The 15,605-nt window shown below is 42.9% G+C and overlaps 1 protein-coding gene across 1 annotated transcript in view; it reads right to left on the bottom strand.

Moving 5' to 3' along the window:
* Nucleotides 1-14,016, bottom strand: part of UNC5D (unc-5 homolog D (C. elegans)) — a gene marked incomplete at its 5' end in the record, with an annotated part of 60,347 nt that extends 46,331 nt beyond the window's left edge. The window contains 3 exons of the mRNA XM_010181386.1: nucleotides 4,752-4,855; nucleotides 7,927-8,070; nucleotides 13,788-14,016. Coding sequence (XP_010179688.1) covers nucleotides 4,752-4,855; nucleotides 7,927-8,070; nucleotides 13,788-14,016 — 477 coding nt within the window. The remainder of the gene's footprint in view (nucleotides 1-4,751; nucleotides 4,856-7,926; nucleotides 8,071-13,787) is intronic.
* Between the last annotated feature and the right edge of the window lie 1,589 nt (nucleotides 14,017-15,605).

Raw genomic sequence — 15,605 nt, 5'->3', positions numbered from 1 at the left:
AAGAGTGTAAATGTACAGCAACTACCAAAGATGACAGGATGTATGAAATCCACCGCCATCCCAGCAGCAGGTTTGCCGTGCTACAGGAGCATCAGTTTCACACCCTCTTCAAATGTCAGACTTACTACGTGAAACCAAGTGAAGACATGAAACCCAGGTCTTAAGAAGGAGACAGAAACTCCCCCGATGGTAATTTCAGTGCAAAATACGGATGCTCACTGTCCAATTAAGGAAACATTTAAAAACTTGACTATCAAATCCACTGAATTAAACAGGAACAACCTACGATAGCCTGAAAAAAGACCCCTATTGTCACTGGTGGAAGATTCAGCAGTAATGTGCCTCCAACACGCCACACCACTTGTCCAAAATAGTGACAGGAATTTAAAACCAGTTGACTAAAAAGATCACTAGCTACAAAAGCAAGCATGCTTTTTGCTCCTGCACCAAAAATAATTAATATTTTACTCTCTGAAGCACTACTAAGGTAGAAAATACAGAACAGAGATAATCCTAAACTTAATTAAATGGATATTGACTGGGTTTCTTCCAGGTTACAGTTCAAGATTGATTTGACAACAGTCACAGAGTGCACCATTATGACTATCAAGGACGAGACGGTAAGAAGGAGTTACCATCAGTGAACCAGAGAGGATGTGATCATTTATTCCGTTTGCTGACTGTCACAAACCACCAGGACCTATCGCTCACATTGATTGCAGATGCTACACCCAAGCTGGTACAGAGCTGCATAAAATGACAGAATCAAGTTGTCCGCATTCGTCATTGTTTCACTTGGAAAGTAAATGATTGTGTCGCTGAGAGGCAGTGACTCCAGCGCTCAATATGTTCTTAAAATTAATAGAAAGAAAAATATCTTTTGGCAACAGTACAGGAAAACACTAAGGTATGATTAGGGTTACCAAGCTGCCAGCATTATGGATATGAAATCTTACCAAAGTTGCTTTATATAGTCAAGGTAATAGGTATGAACAGCACTATATCACGTTAATGGCAGGACTGCAATACCTAGGAAATAGCAGTACAACGTGTATTTCTCAAGGATGAGGGCTTAATACCCATTTAGAAACTCACGGCTTGCATCTCCACTGCTTTGCACTTCGTGTATCGATTTAAAGCTGAGAGTTGTGCAAAGGGGCTGAGGGTCCTGGCTGCCTGGCTTAGGGACCAGATGTGCTTAACTCCTCTGAACATCTCTGTGAACCTATGTGCAAAGGGTTGCAGATCTCAGATAATGTGGTAGCATCCAAAACTCTTATGACCAGACTGCACATGGCATCAAGTGCAAAATCCCACCTCAGTTTCCCAGCCCTGCAGCCTGAACCACGCCAATGCTGTTTTACACCCACAGGGGCCCCAGAGCGAGCTGGCTTTGTACTGAGGGTGAACAAAAGAAACAGCAGATAACGCAGCTCGAAGAAATGCATCGTGTATTACATCACTGTCAAATACACTGCTTCTAAAAATCTCTTTTTAATAGACTGGAGCCCTTCTTCCCTTCAAAAATGTATTCAAAATGTTTCCAAAACAACAAGCTGGATCTAATGAACAAGATTAGTCTTGTGAAGGGATGCAGATAATTATGAGAAGCAAGGCTAAAGATGTGGCTCTGTCAAACTCAATATTCAACTCCACATTTTCTGAGAGGAGAACTCAGTCCTCCCTTTCCTCTTATTTTCGTCATGCCAGGGAAAATCAGAAACACTTCCCCTGCTACCCATGGACTGACACAGCCCCAGCAATACAAGAATCGGGCCCAAGATCCTGGCAGCCTAACAAAAACCACCAGCACACAAGGATTCACCAGAGACTTCAGCAGATTCCTGCCCTGCACAACAACTCCTCACTGCAAACACTCCAAGCTAAACGAGGCCTCTGTTGCACACAATTAATAAACACATCTATGGGGAGAATCTGTTGTGGGGACTGAAAGCCAGAACTGTCTCTTCCCTAGGCCAACACTGCATCAATAGTGAAAGAAATGGCTCAGGTCCCATCGAGCCTGTGCCAGCAGAGACTCTGTTAGATTTAAATCAACATTTGCCACAGCAGGGGATTATCAGATGCTCTACTTAAATGCTGGATTTTCTTTTTTATTTTGATGTTTAACTCATAAAAACCTGAATTTATGTGGGTTGGGTGCTGATGCCTGCAAGCACAGCTGCTCGCCAGCTCTGCTTTGCTTGCCACGTGAATGCACGAGAAGAGGACTTAAAATAATAGGAATACAGAGCGGGTACAGAGTGAGCGGAACAGCCGACCTGGACCTGCAGCGCATTGCAGGAGCAGAGCTCCAGGAGCTGGATGTGGTTGGTACTACTGCTTTTAGAGGTAGGTTCCTGTTCTGCCCATGCAGAATTTAAAATAGGTAATTTGCTAAAGGTGTCTAAACTATTCATCAGGGTAAAATGATAGACCGTACCTTGGTTTCTCAGTTTCCTTGACTGCTGTTGCACATGAGGTTTTATTATTGGTAGAATCAGACACATTCAATAGGATTTCATGCCCAAGAGATGGACTTGGGCTCCATGAAGAGCGTAATCAAATTTTTGGAAAATTAATGCAGATTTAGAGATGTTCCTTTACATGTCTTTTACTTAAGGCCTAGACACAAGCAGCTGAAGTTTGCTGCTAAATGCATCAAGACAGTCCAGTGCATTTCAAAGCAGCATTAAAATCAGCGCGTACCTCAGCAGATTTGGGGTCCTGATTCATGCCTGTACAACATTAAAGCTGAATTAGAACACTGCTGTTCTGTATTTGTAATGCTCCTTGATTGCTTGCTTTCACTAATACGTTATTCAGCTTCAAGACTATTTACTAAAACTCAATTGTATGGGCACGCGGAGCATTGACAATGTCACATGAGCTTCCATTATTTGTAAATTAATTTATACAAGCCAAGTTTTAAGCCATATACGGTTTAGAGACATTTAAGCTACGGATCCAAACCATTAATCCATATTCTCATATGTCCTTTTATAACTTATCCTAAGTGGAAATTAACACATAAAAGCAAACCTAATCTGGGAATTTTCATTGCTCCTGGTGATGAGATATGGAAGCCTTACTCATTCTGAACAGATGGCAGAAGCAGAAATTTCTCCCAACAAAACTAAACTTGATTGAGAGGAATGGTCTCTGAAGAAGCCCTCTGTGAGGTCTGGTCTTGGTTGCTGTATGATCTGTCATCCCTGCTGTCCCACCCGAAAAATACATTAGAAAAGGAAAGATTAGTACTGAGAGGCACCACTGGCAAAGACGCTCACTGTGATGAAAGCTGTGGACCCCTAATGCTGCTGCTCAGTTAAACACCTTTTCCTGCACAAAAGCACAGCAAGGGGCGGCCACTGATGGCACAGAATGACATAAATATGCCTGGAAAATACTGATATATTTAGTGACAAGTACCTCTGCCTACCAAGAGCTGCTGAGATCCACTCACTCAGTTTTAAACAAGGAGACATCAGCAGTGGCTAAGATCACTGCGGTGAGAATATTTGAGCAGTGACTAGAAATGGGGAAAGGAATAGAGGGAAAGAAAGGCTCTTACTCCTGGTAATTCTGCAGGACCCATGATGGTGCCATCACTAAAAAATATCCCTGCTTTCCACAGGATATTTCAGATTAAGCTATCAAGAACATTTACTTTTAATGCTGCAGAAAAGCAATTCCAGAGATGAAGATCTATATTCTTGATAATGGGCCAGGCTCCCATAAATAATCGAGCTGGACCTAAACCTCATTCCAGTTGTAAAGCGTCTGTCTCCTATTGAGCTGCACTGCATGATTAGAGGTTTGTCTGTATCAGTCACTCGTAGCCGCTGTCGGAAATAAATCGCTAGATGCACTGGGGACTATGGCAAGCACAGGAAGTGTGTGCTCTTTGGGAAAATAACATTCCTGAACCTCGGCACTGGATGGAATAATCGAAATCTTCCCAAGGGATTCAGACAGATACGGGCATGGTACCACAAAAGGGGCTGGAGTCTCCTATCAGTTTTGTTTTCAGTTTGCATTTCCAGGTCCATGCAGAGTGTGGATTGAAAACAAACCAAAACAAAACCAAACCCAACCCAAACAAAGCCCAGCACTGCCACAATTAGCAGATCTGTTGCATCTAATGAGACAGAAGATGAGCTGCTTTGTCCGTAGTTATTTCAAGCCTTATGTTTACATCTAGGGCTTCATCTACACTCTAATGAAATAAATCCTTGGATCAGAACCATGGATTTGGCGCCAGCACTGGGTTTTGAAGCCGCCTGTATTTCTCAGCACCCACATAACAATTACTGAGCAAGACTTCCTGCCTATCTCAACTGTTTCTCATCCACATGTTTCACACGGCAGGTCATTTTAACTTGGAAATACCAGAAGAGTTTATAACCTCAACCTTACCGCCACAGACCAGGGTCATTACTTATTTGAATCTGGTACCCAGTTTCTAAAGACACTGAATTATTTCCAGTAAACTGTTTACCTTCATGAGCATAGAATTACCCTTGCACCCTGAGCCTTTATGTGCAATTTTATTGTCCAAAGCAAATACGACCTGTTAAGATTTACAGGCTTTATTAGCAGCAGTAACAATTTTACAATCAGCAGCAGTAAATCAGGGTTTATCGACAACTCCACAATTTTTATGTGCAGAAAACAATTAAAATGTCAGTTTTCATTGGATATAATTCCTAAATTTCAGCCACCAGCAGTGCCACTGCACAAAGCCTCACCTCAGCTGCAGGGACTCCCTCGGGTGGTCGGCAGTGGAGGACGATCATCCCTTCGATGGGAACCTCCTTCCCTTGTGGGTCTTGCTCAAAGTTTTTCCGCAAATCTGCAGAGTTTAATGCAATAATTCGTTATACCTCCAAAAGCCACTCGTCCCCAAACAGTGCTATGTAGGCTGCAGAAGGGAGCAGCAATCCCGCTTTGCCGTACTCTTAGGTGCGCGTGTAAATCAATGGACAACAGAGAGCTCCTCAGAGCTCCCCAGATAAGAGGTAGAGATCCTGTAATCCTTAGCTGTGTTTCCATCTCTCCACCCTTACTATCTGTGAGTGAGTACAGAGACCACCAGCATCAGAACCCACAAACTCCGTGGTTCCAGTTGTGCATTCAACCTCTCAAGCCCCTGCCCTTGCAAAACGGGTGAATTGTTCGGCTGCTCTTACAACCAACTGAAGGAATCCAAGATGGGCAATAACATTCCTAGCACGCACTTCTTCAGATGAGGGCCAGGGTAGTTTATAAAATGTTCTAAGCTACATGTTTAAATCACCTACATCCTGCAAGCTGCAGGGAAAGGAAGGCAAGGACTGAGAGCAACTCCTCACATTCCGGACTGGCTGATGACAAGATCGCTTCATTTCAGGCACTGTGGCCAAGCCGATACTTCAGGATAAAAAGCAGGACATGTCTCAGAGCCACACTGATGTGGCAGCAGCACTTCTGTGCCCAAGTGTGTGGGTAAACCAGACCAGACGCAAAGGAAACCTGTATCCAGTGACACGGACCTAACCCAGATATGCCCAGGAATATGTAAGGTTTTGCTTGCTGTGGAAGGAAAACAAAACGGAAAGAACGTTACTTACTACACGTGCTTTGAGAGTTAGGATGTTTCCACTAGACATACTCATTTTCTTCAAACTGTCTCAAATTCCACAGTGTGGATTTATTGATTTAATTTTCTCCATTGCTTACACTTCATGAAATACACTCCCTTAAACAGCAGAGGCTCTGAATCAGTTACACTTTAATATATCTTATAAAATACATTAAGACTTATTTTAGCAAGCTGCTCACTAGAGAAAGATGGACACAGTGCACGTGTTCTCTGTTTTATGATTCTCTGTTAATGTTGATTTTTTTCATAGAGATAACCAATATTTTTTCCAGTACTCAAAAAGTCATTCATTAACGAGATGCAGTTGTGCCTACGAATGCCTTTATTAGGACGAAAAACGGAGTAAGATCCATCTTCTCATTTTGTCTGCGTTCCACGTTATCATAAAGAAATACTTACCCGCTTTTTCAGAGAAATAAAGTGCTGTAATGCTGTGGACTCAACTCAACTGAGAATCTCTAGGCTTTAAGTGCAAAAATAAGAAAAAAGGAAAGAAAGAAGAAAAAAAAGTTGACCCTACCACACCATGCATCACAACGACCGGTGCTGCAGGAAAGCTATGGGTTCTGTAAGCTACCACAGATTGGACCTACACGTTCCCATCTCCACTCCTCTACAGCGTGTCCCCTAAATCAGAAATCCATGCTCCAGATTAACGGGCCAGGTTGTTCACCACCAGCCCATGACAGCGTGAGCCCTGCAAGCTCACCAGAGGCGGTTTATAGGCACCCGTTCTTCTGTCTGGAGCACGACCAAGTCCCATCACAACCGCAATCAAGAATTACTGTTCTTTTCATCAAAAACCAGGACTTCAAGTAAAAGCAGCGCTGCAAACGGCCAGCACAGGAACACGGTTCTCAGGCGAAACATTCAGCTGCACTCAGCACGTTCCATAAAGCAGAACTGAAGAACACTCTCTGGAGGGCCTGCGAGGTTAATTCGATATCTGCAGCTATGGATGCAGCTGGGGATGTGGTTTGCAGAACTGGCACCACAGTGATGGCTTTAAGAGTCCCAGCACACGGCTCCACCTGCTTCTGCCCAATCTGATTTTTACTCATACTGCCATATTATGGGGCTGGGAAATCACAATGCAGAGAAAAGTCAATAAAAATTCAATTCAGAATAATAGTCCTTTGCAGCTTAGCAATACAGGGGAATTATTAGCTCATTCAATGTTATGACAGTTAATGCAGTAAAGTAAAAGAAATTGAATTTACACATATTTACACATTCAAACTAAATCAGCCAACAAAAAAATCTCTTGTTTATAAAATCAAGGAGTTGTTAGATTGTCCTATTACTTATCTCAAATGTTTATTTTAAATTACGCTGTTGGAAGACCGTAATTTTAGAAAAGAAGATTTATCAAGAATTGCTAGGACACTACCTGATAGTTACTGTTCAGAGCTTCTTGCTTGAGCCTCCCCAGCCCCTTCCTCCTGCCCCTCCTCTCCTTCCAAGAAGCATTTCTCCCAGCTCTGCACCTTGTTGCCATCATTTCCTGAGACCATGCCTTTAAAGACCTGAACTGGTGATTTAAAGGAAAAGGCTTCACAGCAGACTGGGGAACAGTAATTTCCTGAATTCTCTGCGAGCAGCACTGCTGCAGAAGGATGGTCTCAGGCTCTGATTCTGTTAGAACAACGTAGCAGATCTAATTGCAAAGTAAAACTGGATGAGGCTTTGAGTATCTCCACAGCCTCATAGTAACAATTGTATTTGGGCTCTGCCCTTTTTATGTCTCTCTTGCCATGACGGCATTTATTGCATTTTCCACTTTTTGTGTCCTTCAAATAATGATCTGTTGATTTTGAGTTATAGCACCACACCACACTACTCCAGATATGGAGAACACAGATAAACTGAACACTTCCTATCCGGGGACATTCTTGCATGTTTTTTATACAAGGTTTAGAAGACAGACACTGTTACAGGGTCTTTCACACTTTTTTAGATCCCTGTGATCAACACGGAGCAAAAGGGCACTTTTCAGGGGTTTTCGATTTGCATTAACCTTTTTAATTACATTGTATTGCTGTGACAGCGTGTGTCTCTGAAACAGACTTGCTGAGTGTAAATGCAAATCAATCAATCCACATTAAAATAAGAGAGTTCTGAAAAAAACCCCATGCCTTCTATGATATTCCTACAGTATCTCACAGGGAGGGCTTGCAAAGACAGCAGTACCGTACCAGCATCCATTTACATTTAACCCTAACAGAACAGTGTGCTTCCATGCCTTACAAAACCTAGAGGAGCAGAACGTTTCCTGTACTCACAGGCTATGCGGACGGATGCCTTCCTGCTCTTCGAGGTCCCCAGATGGCTCCATGCAACACACTGGCACCAGTAATCCTCTGGCCCATGGAAATCCTCCACCTGCTGTCTGGTCACGTTGATGAACACCTCTCGAACTTTCAGTCCTGAAGGGGGACGATACAGAAGATCAGCTGACACAGGCACAAAGTTTGTCTTACTTGGGCGCAAAGCTAAGGTTCGCCACACCTTTCCTTTTAACTAACCAACTCCATTTTTAATCAAGGCAAAACTTTAATTACTTTGACTATAATATATTGTCCCTAATTAAACTCTAAATGCTGAGTAGGACATAATGCATTGAGTTACAGGAATTACCCACCCACTGTGGTCTTTGCAAGGGTACATTGCCTCCCTCAGAAACTTTGTCTCCCGTGCCTTTTTCACCCAGAATGTTTGTCTGGAATATTATAATATAACCTGTGATAAAATTGTCTTCCCATCTAACATCTCAGTGCCCTTGAAAAGCTTTCTGAAGTGCCCCACATCAAGTCCAACAAAACTGTGCACGTCTGACAGGAACCGATTGGATGCCCCACTGAATTCCAGCCCGTTCCAGTCACTGCCACGGCAGTGCCACCCAGCAGCCACTGCCTCACACGGGAGAGGAAAGCTGTGTCCTAGGCTGCAGTGCAGAGAAAGCTACGCTTAAGCCATTACAGTCTGGAAGGAGGAGAAAAAAAGAGAGGGGAATAAATTTTACAGCTCTGGTCCCCTTTGCCACCCCATCCTTCTGGGAAGCAGTGAACCAGCCACAAAATTGAAGGCTTGCCTTTCTTAACTTCCACAAACAGAAGCGTTCATACCAGCAGACGGATACCTTGTTTATTTTAGACCGTTTCCCAAAGCATAACCTTGCTAAATTCATCTGCAGTACAACGTTGTTGTTGTCTACTGCAAATCTGCTTGCTGTTTATCAAAATGAATGCACACCTCTTTCTTGAGGTAGGAATCAGTTACACCTAGAAGAGCTGAGAAAAACATCTAAGGGAATAATCAAGAGTAGCCAGGAGTAAAGGTGGGAAAAGCCGTGTGTTTCCTCTTCTCCTGCTGCCATTTTCCTCACTGCCTGGGCGCAGGTGAAACGTGGCAGTACTGCCCTTCAGACAAAGCCTTGTGAACCTGACACCTTGGTTTACGCACTCGGGATGTTTGCCATATCTGCACCTACCTTTGCAGGACAACCTCGGGGAGAGGAAACATAATCCAAATCTGGGTTAAAAGGCATTAGGAATCATTTGAAAGAGGTAGCCAGAAAAACATTGACTTGAAAACTGAAAACATCCATGACTCCTACTCTCCTCTTTCTCCTCCTGTGCAGTCCCAAGATACTTATTTCCCCTTCACTGGAAATGAATGAAAACTCAATCTTGAAATACTTCATGCCTGTGAAGTTTATAACGCAGCAAGAAATTTCTAAACCTGAACTCCATAAAAATTGGCTTCCACTTAATCTCAGGCATCATTAACAGCTGGGTTTTTCACTCCTGAAAGGCACCAGGAAGTCAGCGCGTTCCTTTGGTAAACAGGAGAGATGAGGCCCACGGGGATGCTCAGGGAAGAAGGGCAGGCAAGGTCAGACAACCTTTAAATACTATAAAGCAATACTAAATTTTTGCTGCCTTTCCAGCAACGGGCAAATGGGATTTTTCACTTCTTTTCATTTAGTCTGTTTGGCTTGCCATGCTTCACCTAAAGTCCTAGACAAACCTGTGATAGCTTCCTAAGTTGTCTCAATAATCATTTCAGACACTCAAATATTTACTCACTCTGTAATAAACAAATAGAGGATTCCTGTTGCATTTTGTTATATTAAACACGTTGATGTAGTTTTCAACAAAGCTGTTTACAAAACATCCCTTTATTTTCTGCCACAGTGAACACAAGTCATTACGAAATAAACCCAGCACCTGAACTCAGCCGCTCTGTCAGAAACTCCTCTCCTTGCTGTCATACCACTGTGAAGTTCACGATGAAAATGCACCACCTCAGTTCAAACATCCAAGCTGCTCTGCCAGCAACGAATCCTTGGATCCCCAGTCACACAACCACTTTGTAGAGCGATCTTTATAGGTTAAAGATAAGAGCAGCGACAGTGAGCTCCATTAGAGAGCATCTGAGTCCTGGGGAGCTGACACAGCAGGTCTTGACTGGCCGAAGCTCTGGCATCCCCCCACGCTGTGTGCCACTGACCAACAGACCCTCCTTGTTGTGACCTACGGCAAACCGAGCTGTGTGCAGTCCCTGAAGGAGCTCAGTCAAAGCACCAAAGCTCCACAGCCTCCAAATCCAAGCTGATTTGCAGCCACGTCCAACAAGGTTGCAACCCATCTACTTCTAGACCTCTTCAACGTGGGTGTAAAACCACCGAGTCCCTGGCAAGCACTGGCCTTTCTGAGACAGCCCATCTCCAGTCAGGAATTGTTTCGAGAAGCAGAAGCCATTTCTAGGCTCACTGGTACTGCACAATTCCAAGCGGTTGTCAGCGAGTACAGGCATTTACAGCTTCGGCTTTATTAAGGAAGAATATTCTCCAGCCCAGCTCTTCCTTTCATCGACACATTATTTAATTAACCTATAGATCAGCCTATATTTTCACAGCAACATTTAATGTGGTTTGAATCAGGCAAACAAACAGCACAAGATTTTGAGAAGCTGGTGGTTCAGCATTTTGAGAATGGGACAGGGAGGAATTGGGGTCCTTTTAAAGGTCTCCCAATTTGCCAATAGACAAAATAAATGCATCCAAAATAGCAGAACCACAGAAGCGTTGAGGTTGGAAGGGACCTCTGGAGAACACCTTGTCTTTGGGGAAAGCTATGTTTTGTTTATGGAGAAAGCACACCTCTTTTCATTTGTTTTAGAAACAACTAGAGAAAGCAAACCTATTGGGAACAGAGGCATATATTCTTCATTTATCATCGCTATATTTCACCATAAATATACTCACCTACCCTCTGCATCTCAAGAAATGCCAGAAAAATTGTTCACAGGAAATGACACAGAATGAAAAATCCATGCAAATAAAAACAGGCGCATGATAAACAAGAGCAACATTTTACCTGTGACTTGTATAACTCTAATAAGCACTGCAAGTCCAACCCTTTAAATTATTGTGCAAATTATAACCATCATCTTTTGTTATACAGTACAGCCTTACAGAATATAAAATTATGACTATGGCACTGATATGCTAATAAGCTTTCTGCACTGTTGGATGGTTTAGCTGCAGATAGACTAATGCTGGCAGCAGATGAATAATTGCTCTCCATGTACTAAACATAACAGAGCTGCACAGAACTTCAGCATTTGTCAGCTTTATTTGTTTAAATGAGAAAAACACTGACAGCAGTTATTGCTGTAATCCTTTTATCTATCAGACGAGAAGACTCTAGTTACTCTTAGCAGGTCTGGTTTTCTGGAGAAACCGAAAGTTGAAATACTTGTAAACTAATTCTGAGGTGCAAGCTGCAATGCTCAGGCAAGGAAAATAAACCAGGAGGAAATTAATCAAACCGTAATTATTATATTTTTATCACAGTAGCATCTCCTAGCTCAGGCTCTCCGGCAGGAGAGGATGAGACACCTGGGTCTCTAACCAACCAGTTGACTGTGGCACGCAGACATGGGCACCCGTGTCCATCGTCACTGCAGCCCGTGTCCGCTCGCCTGCACTGCTTTTCTGCACAAACAGCAGCAAACCCACAAGGGAGAGGCTCCAGTGCAAACCCCTCGGGCCCACCAGGACCCTTCCATGAGCAGGCCAGAAATACAAGAAGTACAAAAGTACAAAACTCCTTCCTCTGCTGCTCCTCCTGCTCAAGTTAACAGCAACTCTTGGCTACTCCAAGGTTTTTATTTCTGTCCTATAAAAACAAACTCATGCAAAATTGGATTCCATGTTCACCACAGTGCCAAAATGCAGCCGCTGTGTACAACAGCTGTCCTGCCCGTCCTTTTCCAAGCACACAGCACAGTGCTGTAGGTAAAGCCATCACAACAGCGTGCCTTCAAGTGCCGTTGCCAAGTACTCCTCACATATGCCTGGCTAAGAGCTTGCTGGCAGGAATTTATAGAGATGCTAAGATACATTTCTTGTATTTAGCTTTAAATTTCCTCTTGTTTGGGTTTCTCGTTGCTATTTTTCACCACTTTTCTAGATATCCTCTCAGGATGTGAGCCACATAACCAACAGTGGAAGGACAGAGAAGGACAGACACAGTTTAACGCAGTGCAGCTCCCTTCAGTGAGCGCACCACAATCGCACCCTTTAACCAGAGGCACCAATCTTGGCAGCAATTCCAGTGCAGCTCTCACAGATGGAGCCCACACAGCACACACAACACTGTGCACGCTTGCTAACAGCCATGTTTGTGCCCCAGATTTGACTCCAGAAATGAGGGCACTGCCTGTACACACATTAATGCTAAAAGCCCCAATAGTCTGCTGTTTGCTGAAGGCTAAGGAAGAGTGCCAAAATAACTTATGGATACATCATAGTGACAGGATATCCATGCCTGTCCTTCAACACTACACCATATATAGCCTTTACCCGCATCTTTGTGTCCTAAGGACCATGATGGCAGTTTTCAGGACACTCAAGACACATTGAACTGTCTGGACCACACTTATGCTAAGAGAACGGTACTTTTAGGGTTAGCTTTGTGCCTGGGCTAAATTCAAACCTGCAACATTTATATTCCAGATCCCATTTGCTAAGCCGTGTCTCAAACCTCAATGTTTCTGGTGTTATTTAAAAAACCACCTAATGTTAATTTATCTTTTTTTATTCTGTTATTAATCCAAAGCTTAGAAAACATAATTGCAGTATTCACAAGACAGATTTTCATTAACCATATGGAAGAAAAACATTTAGGGATGACATTTCTTCTATATTGATTCAGCAATGCCTTTAGAAGTAAAGGTTATGCCTATTAAATTATTTCTGAAAAGGTAACTGTAAAAATTAAAATTCATCCAGATTAGCATTTACCAAAAACCTTCAGTATGAAATTCCTTCAGAGTGCGTCACTTAAAGAGAATGCCAAACACCACTTTAGGAGATGGAACTTCTTTTTAAACGGCATTTTTTCCTCTAAAAAGGAATTTCTCGTATTGACAGAGAGGAAGTTATGCATACGCTGCTGTTTCCAAGACATGGAGTTGCCTAGCAATGCTGGAATTTAGAGAGAGGAGAAACGCAATAACAAAACAAAATTGTGAAATTTCGGGACAGTGCAGCATTAAATTGGTTTGCAATACTTATCAAGATACTTCTAAATGAGAAAAGCTATAGGGTGCACTGGGAGCATGATAAAATCTGTTGGTAATTTTCAACTTTCTCCCTTCTCATTCTCTTCTTTCAGGTACACACCATGGATCTCTCCTGCTTAGCTTTATTACCTGCCACATACCTAGCACTGCCTAGGGGCGAAGGTAAACTTCAACCACCACACTGGTGGGTTTTCAGGGTTCATCCTGACAGGAATTTCATCAAAGCATGCTTCCCTCTTTCCAATTCCCACCACAAATCGCACCATAGAAATGACACGTTGTTGCAGTGGCTGGGCAATAAGCTTGGGCTGACACCGTGCCCTCCCACCGCGGTTCCTGGCTGTGCTCAGGCCAGAGTGGACGCTGTTGTAGGACTTCTCAACTGGAGCCCGTTCCCGCTCCAGCTCCATGCAAGCCTGAAGTACCAGCTACGCCACCCAACTCTCCTGCTTGTGCGGCCCTGACTGCGATCTCTGCTCTTTGCTCTGGCCTGTCTATGGTCCATAGACGCTGCATTCAGATCTGTCTCCCGAAGGACACGGTACCTTACCTGTGGTCTCATCCATGCTTTCCTCAGACACGTGCTCATTCTGATGGACCCACTCTCCATTGCACTTGAAGAAAATCTGCATCGCTGGCATAGCTTTACAGCGTAAGACGATGGGGTTGCTTTTTATAATGTAGGCATCATCTGGTTCCTCCATGAAATGAGGCAGCGTTCCAGGAGCAGATGGGATAGACTCTGGAAGGGCTTCACTGTTCTCATTTCCTGAAAGGGAAGGAAAGGAAAATCACACATTTTTCATGTTGTTGCACCCTTCGTATCAGCTCATTTAATTGATGAAATACCATTTGTTGTTTTATTAAAAACTAATGTTATTACAGAAATACCTGTAGAGCTCAACAGCTGTCAGCACTGTGCTTTGCAATCAACCTGATGCACATGCACACACACAAAAATACCAAATAATTTAAGAACTGTCAAGAAAATGGAAACAAAAGCAGCAACAGAATCATCAGAAAACTGCATCATCACTATTGCCTCCTTTTAGATGGGAACTGAGGTATAGAAAGATTAAATGAGTCACCTAAGGTCATGCAGAAAGCCTGTGGAAGAAGTGGAAACTAAACCTTACTCTCTTGAGTGGCAGTCCAGTGCCTTAACTACCAAATTTTCCTTTCTTTCTCTGAATTTAATTTCCCTTAGACAGTTGCTGCAGACTTAACAGGGATCAGTGCTAACCACAGAGAAATACACTGATATGAACAGCATTACTGGAGCACTCCAACGGTGGAATAAGCAAACTGTGATTTCATACCCACTTAGAGGAAATTTCCAATCTGCTTTTGCACCGTTCCCATTTCCTGCAGCCCCTTTGAGGTGATACAAAAGTGGAGAAGCGGTTTCTGCAGGGCCAGAGCCTGCGAGGCAGGGAGCTTTCTCAGCCCGAATCGCACCGCAGGATCCAGCATTCATTCAGCCATGTAGAAGCCTTGGTGCCTTATTTTCTGAATTCCTGTGCCTAGACGTGAGCACAGGAGCTCTTGAATATGAGCTTTTCCTTTACTGCAGCTCTTCTAATTGAGCCAAATCCTACTTGCTGCTGTCAAAAATCGAGAAATTCCTATTGATTTTTAGCAACACTGGGATTTATTTCAGTAGTTTGTGAGTTTTGTGAGAAAATTCCGCAACAAAAGTAAGTCAGAAGAGATCAGTTTATGAAGGAAGATTAGAAAGTACTGAATACGTACAGAGCAGCCAAATGATAACAGAGGAGAAAATAGCCTATATGCAGATAAAGGGAACACAGTATCAGAGAAAGAGGAATAGCTGAGGGCAATATGTATGTGATTTAACCACTTAAATTAAGTTAGATGAAATGTAAGTTATTATGATATGAAGTAAGTCTAAAAACCTTCATGGGTCTAGCAGATTACAGAATAATGAGAACACACTTTGATTTTATTTCTATTTCAAATAGGTATCTCTCACTTAGCACTCAGTATATCTGTGTGAGCAAATACGCACCGTGTGTGTGCTGTGAGATCCTGATGATTTTCAAATGAATCCAATGTTCTAAACTATATTCACAGCATACTTTATAAAACATTATCATAATTTTTAGCATTTTACTACTGAACATTTATGCCAATTTCCACCTTGTCAGTCTTCAGTAATGCTGTGTCCCTGCAGGCTTTATTAAATCCATGCTTTCTAGGAAATAACAAAAATGTCATAAGATTTTGGAGAGGTTTGGAAATCCCAGGCTCCCATCAATGCTTTCAGTGCCTCACAGGCAGCAACGCACAGGTCTGAGGAAGAACAGCGACAATTTTACAAGGACCATTCAGTGAGAGGACTCAGAAT

The sequence above is a fragment of the Mesitornis unicolor genome, unplaced genomic scaffold (assembly GCF_000695765.1).
Source record: "Mesitornis unicolor isolate BGI_N332 unplaced genomic scaffold, ASM69576v1 scaffold2550, whole genome shotgun sequence".
In the NCBI taxonomy this organism is placed as follows: Eukaryota; Metazoa; Chordata; class Aves; order Mesitornithiformes; family Mesitornithidae; genus Mesitornis; species Mesitornis unicolor.
Note: the sequence above shows the minus strand (reverse complement) of the source record. Positions and strands in the feature narration are given on the sequence as shown.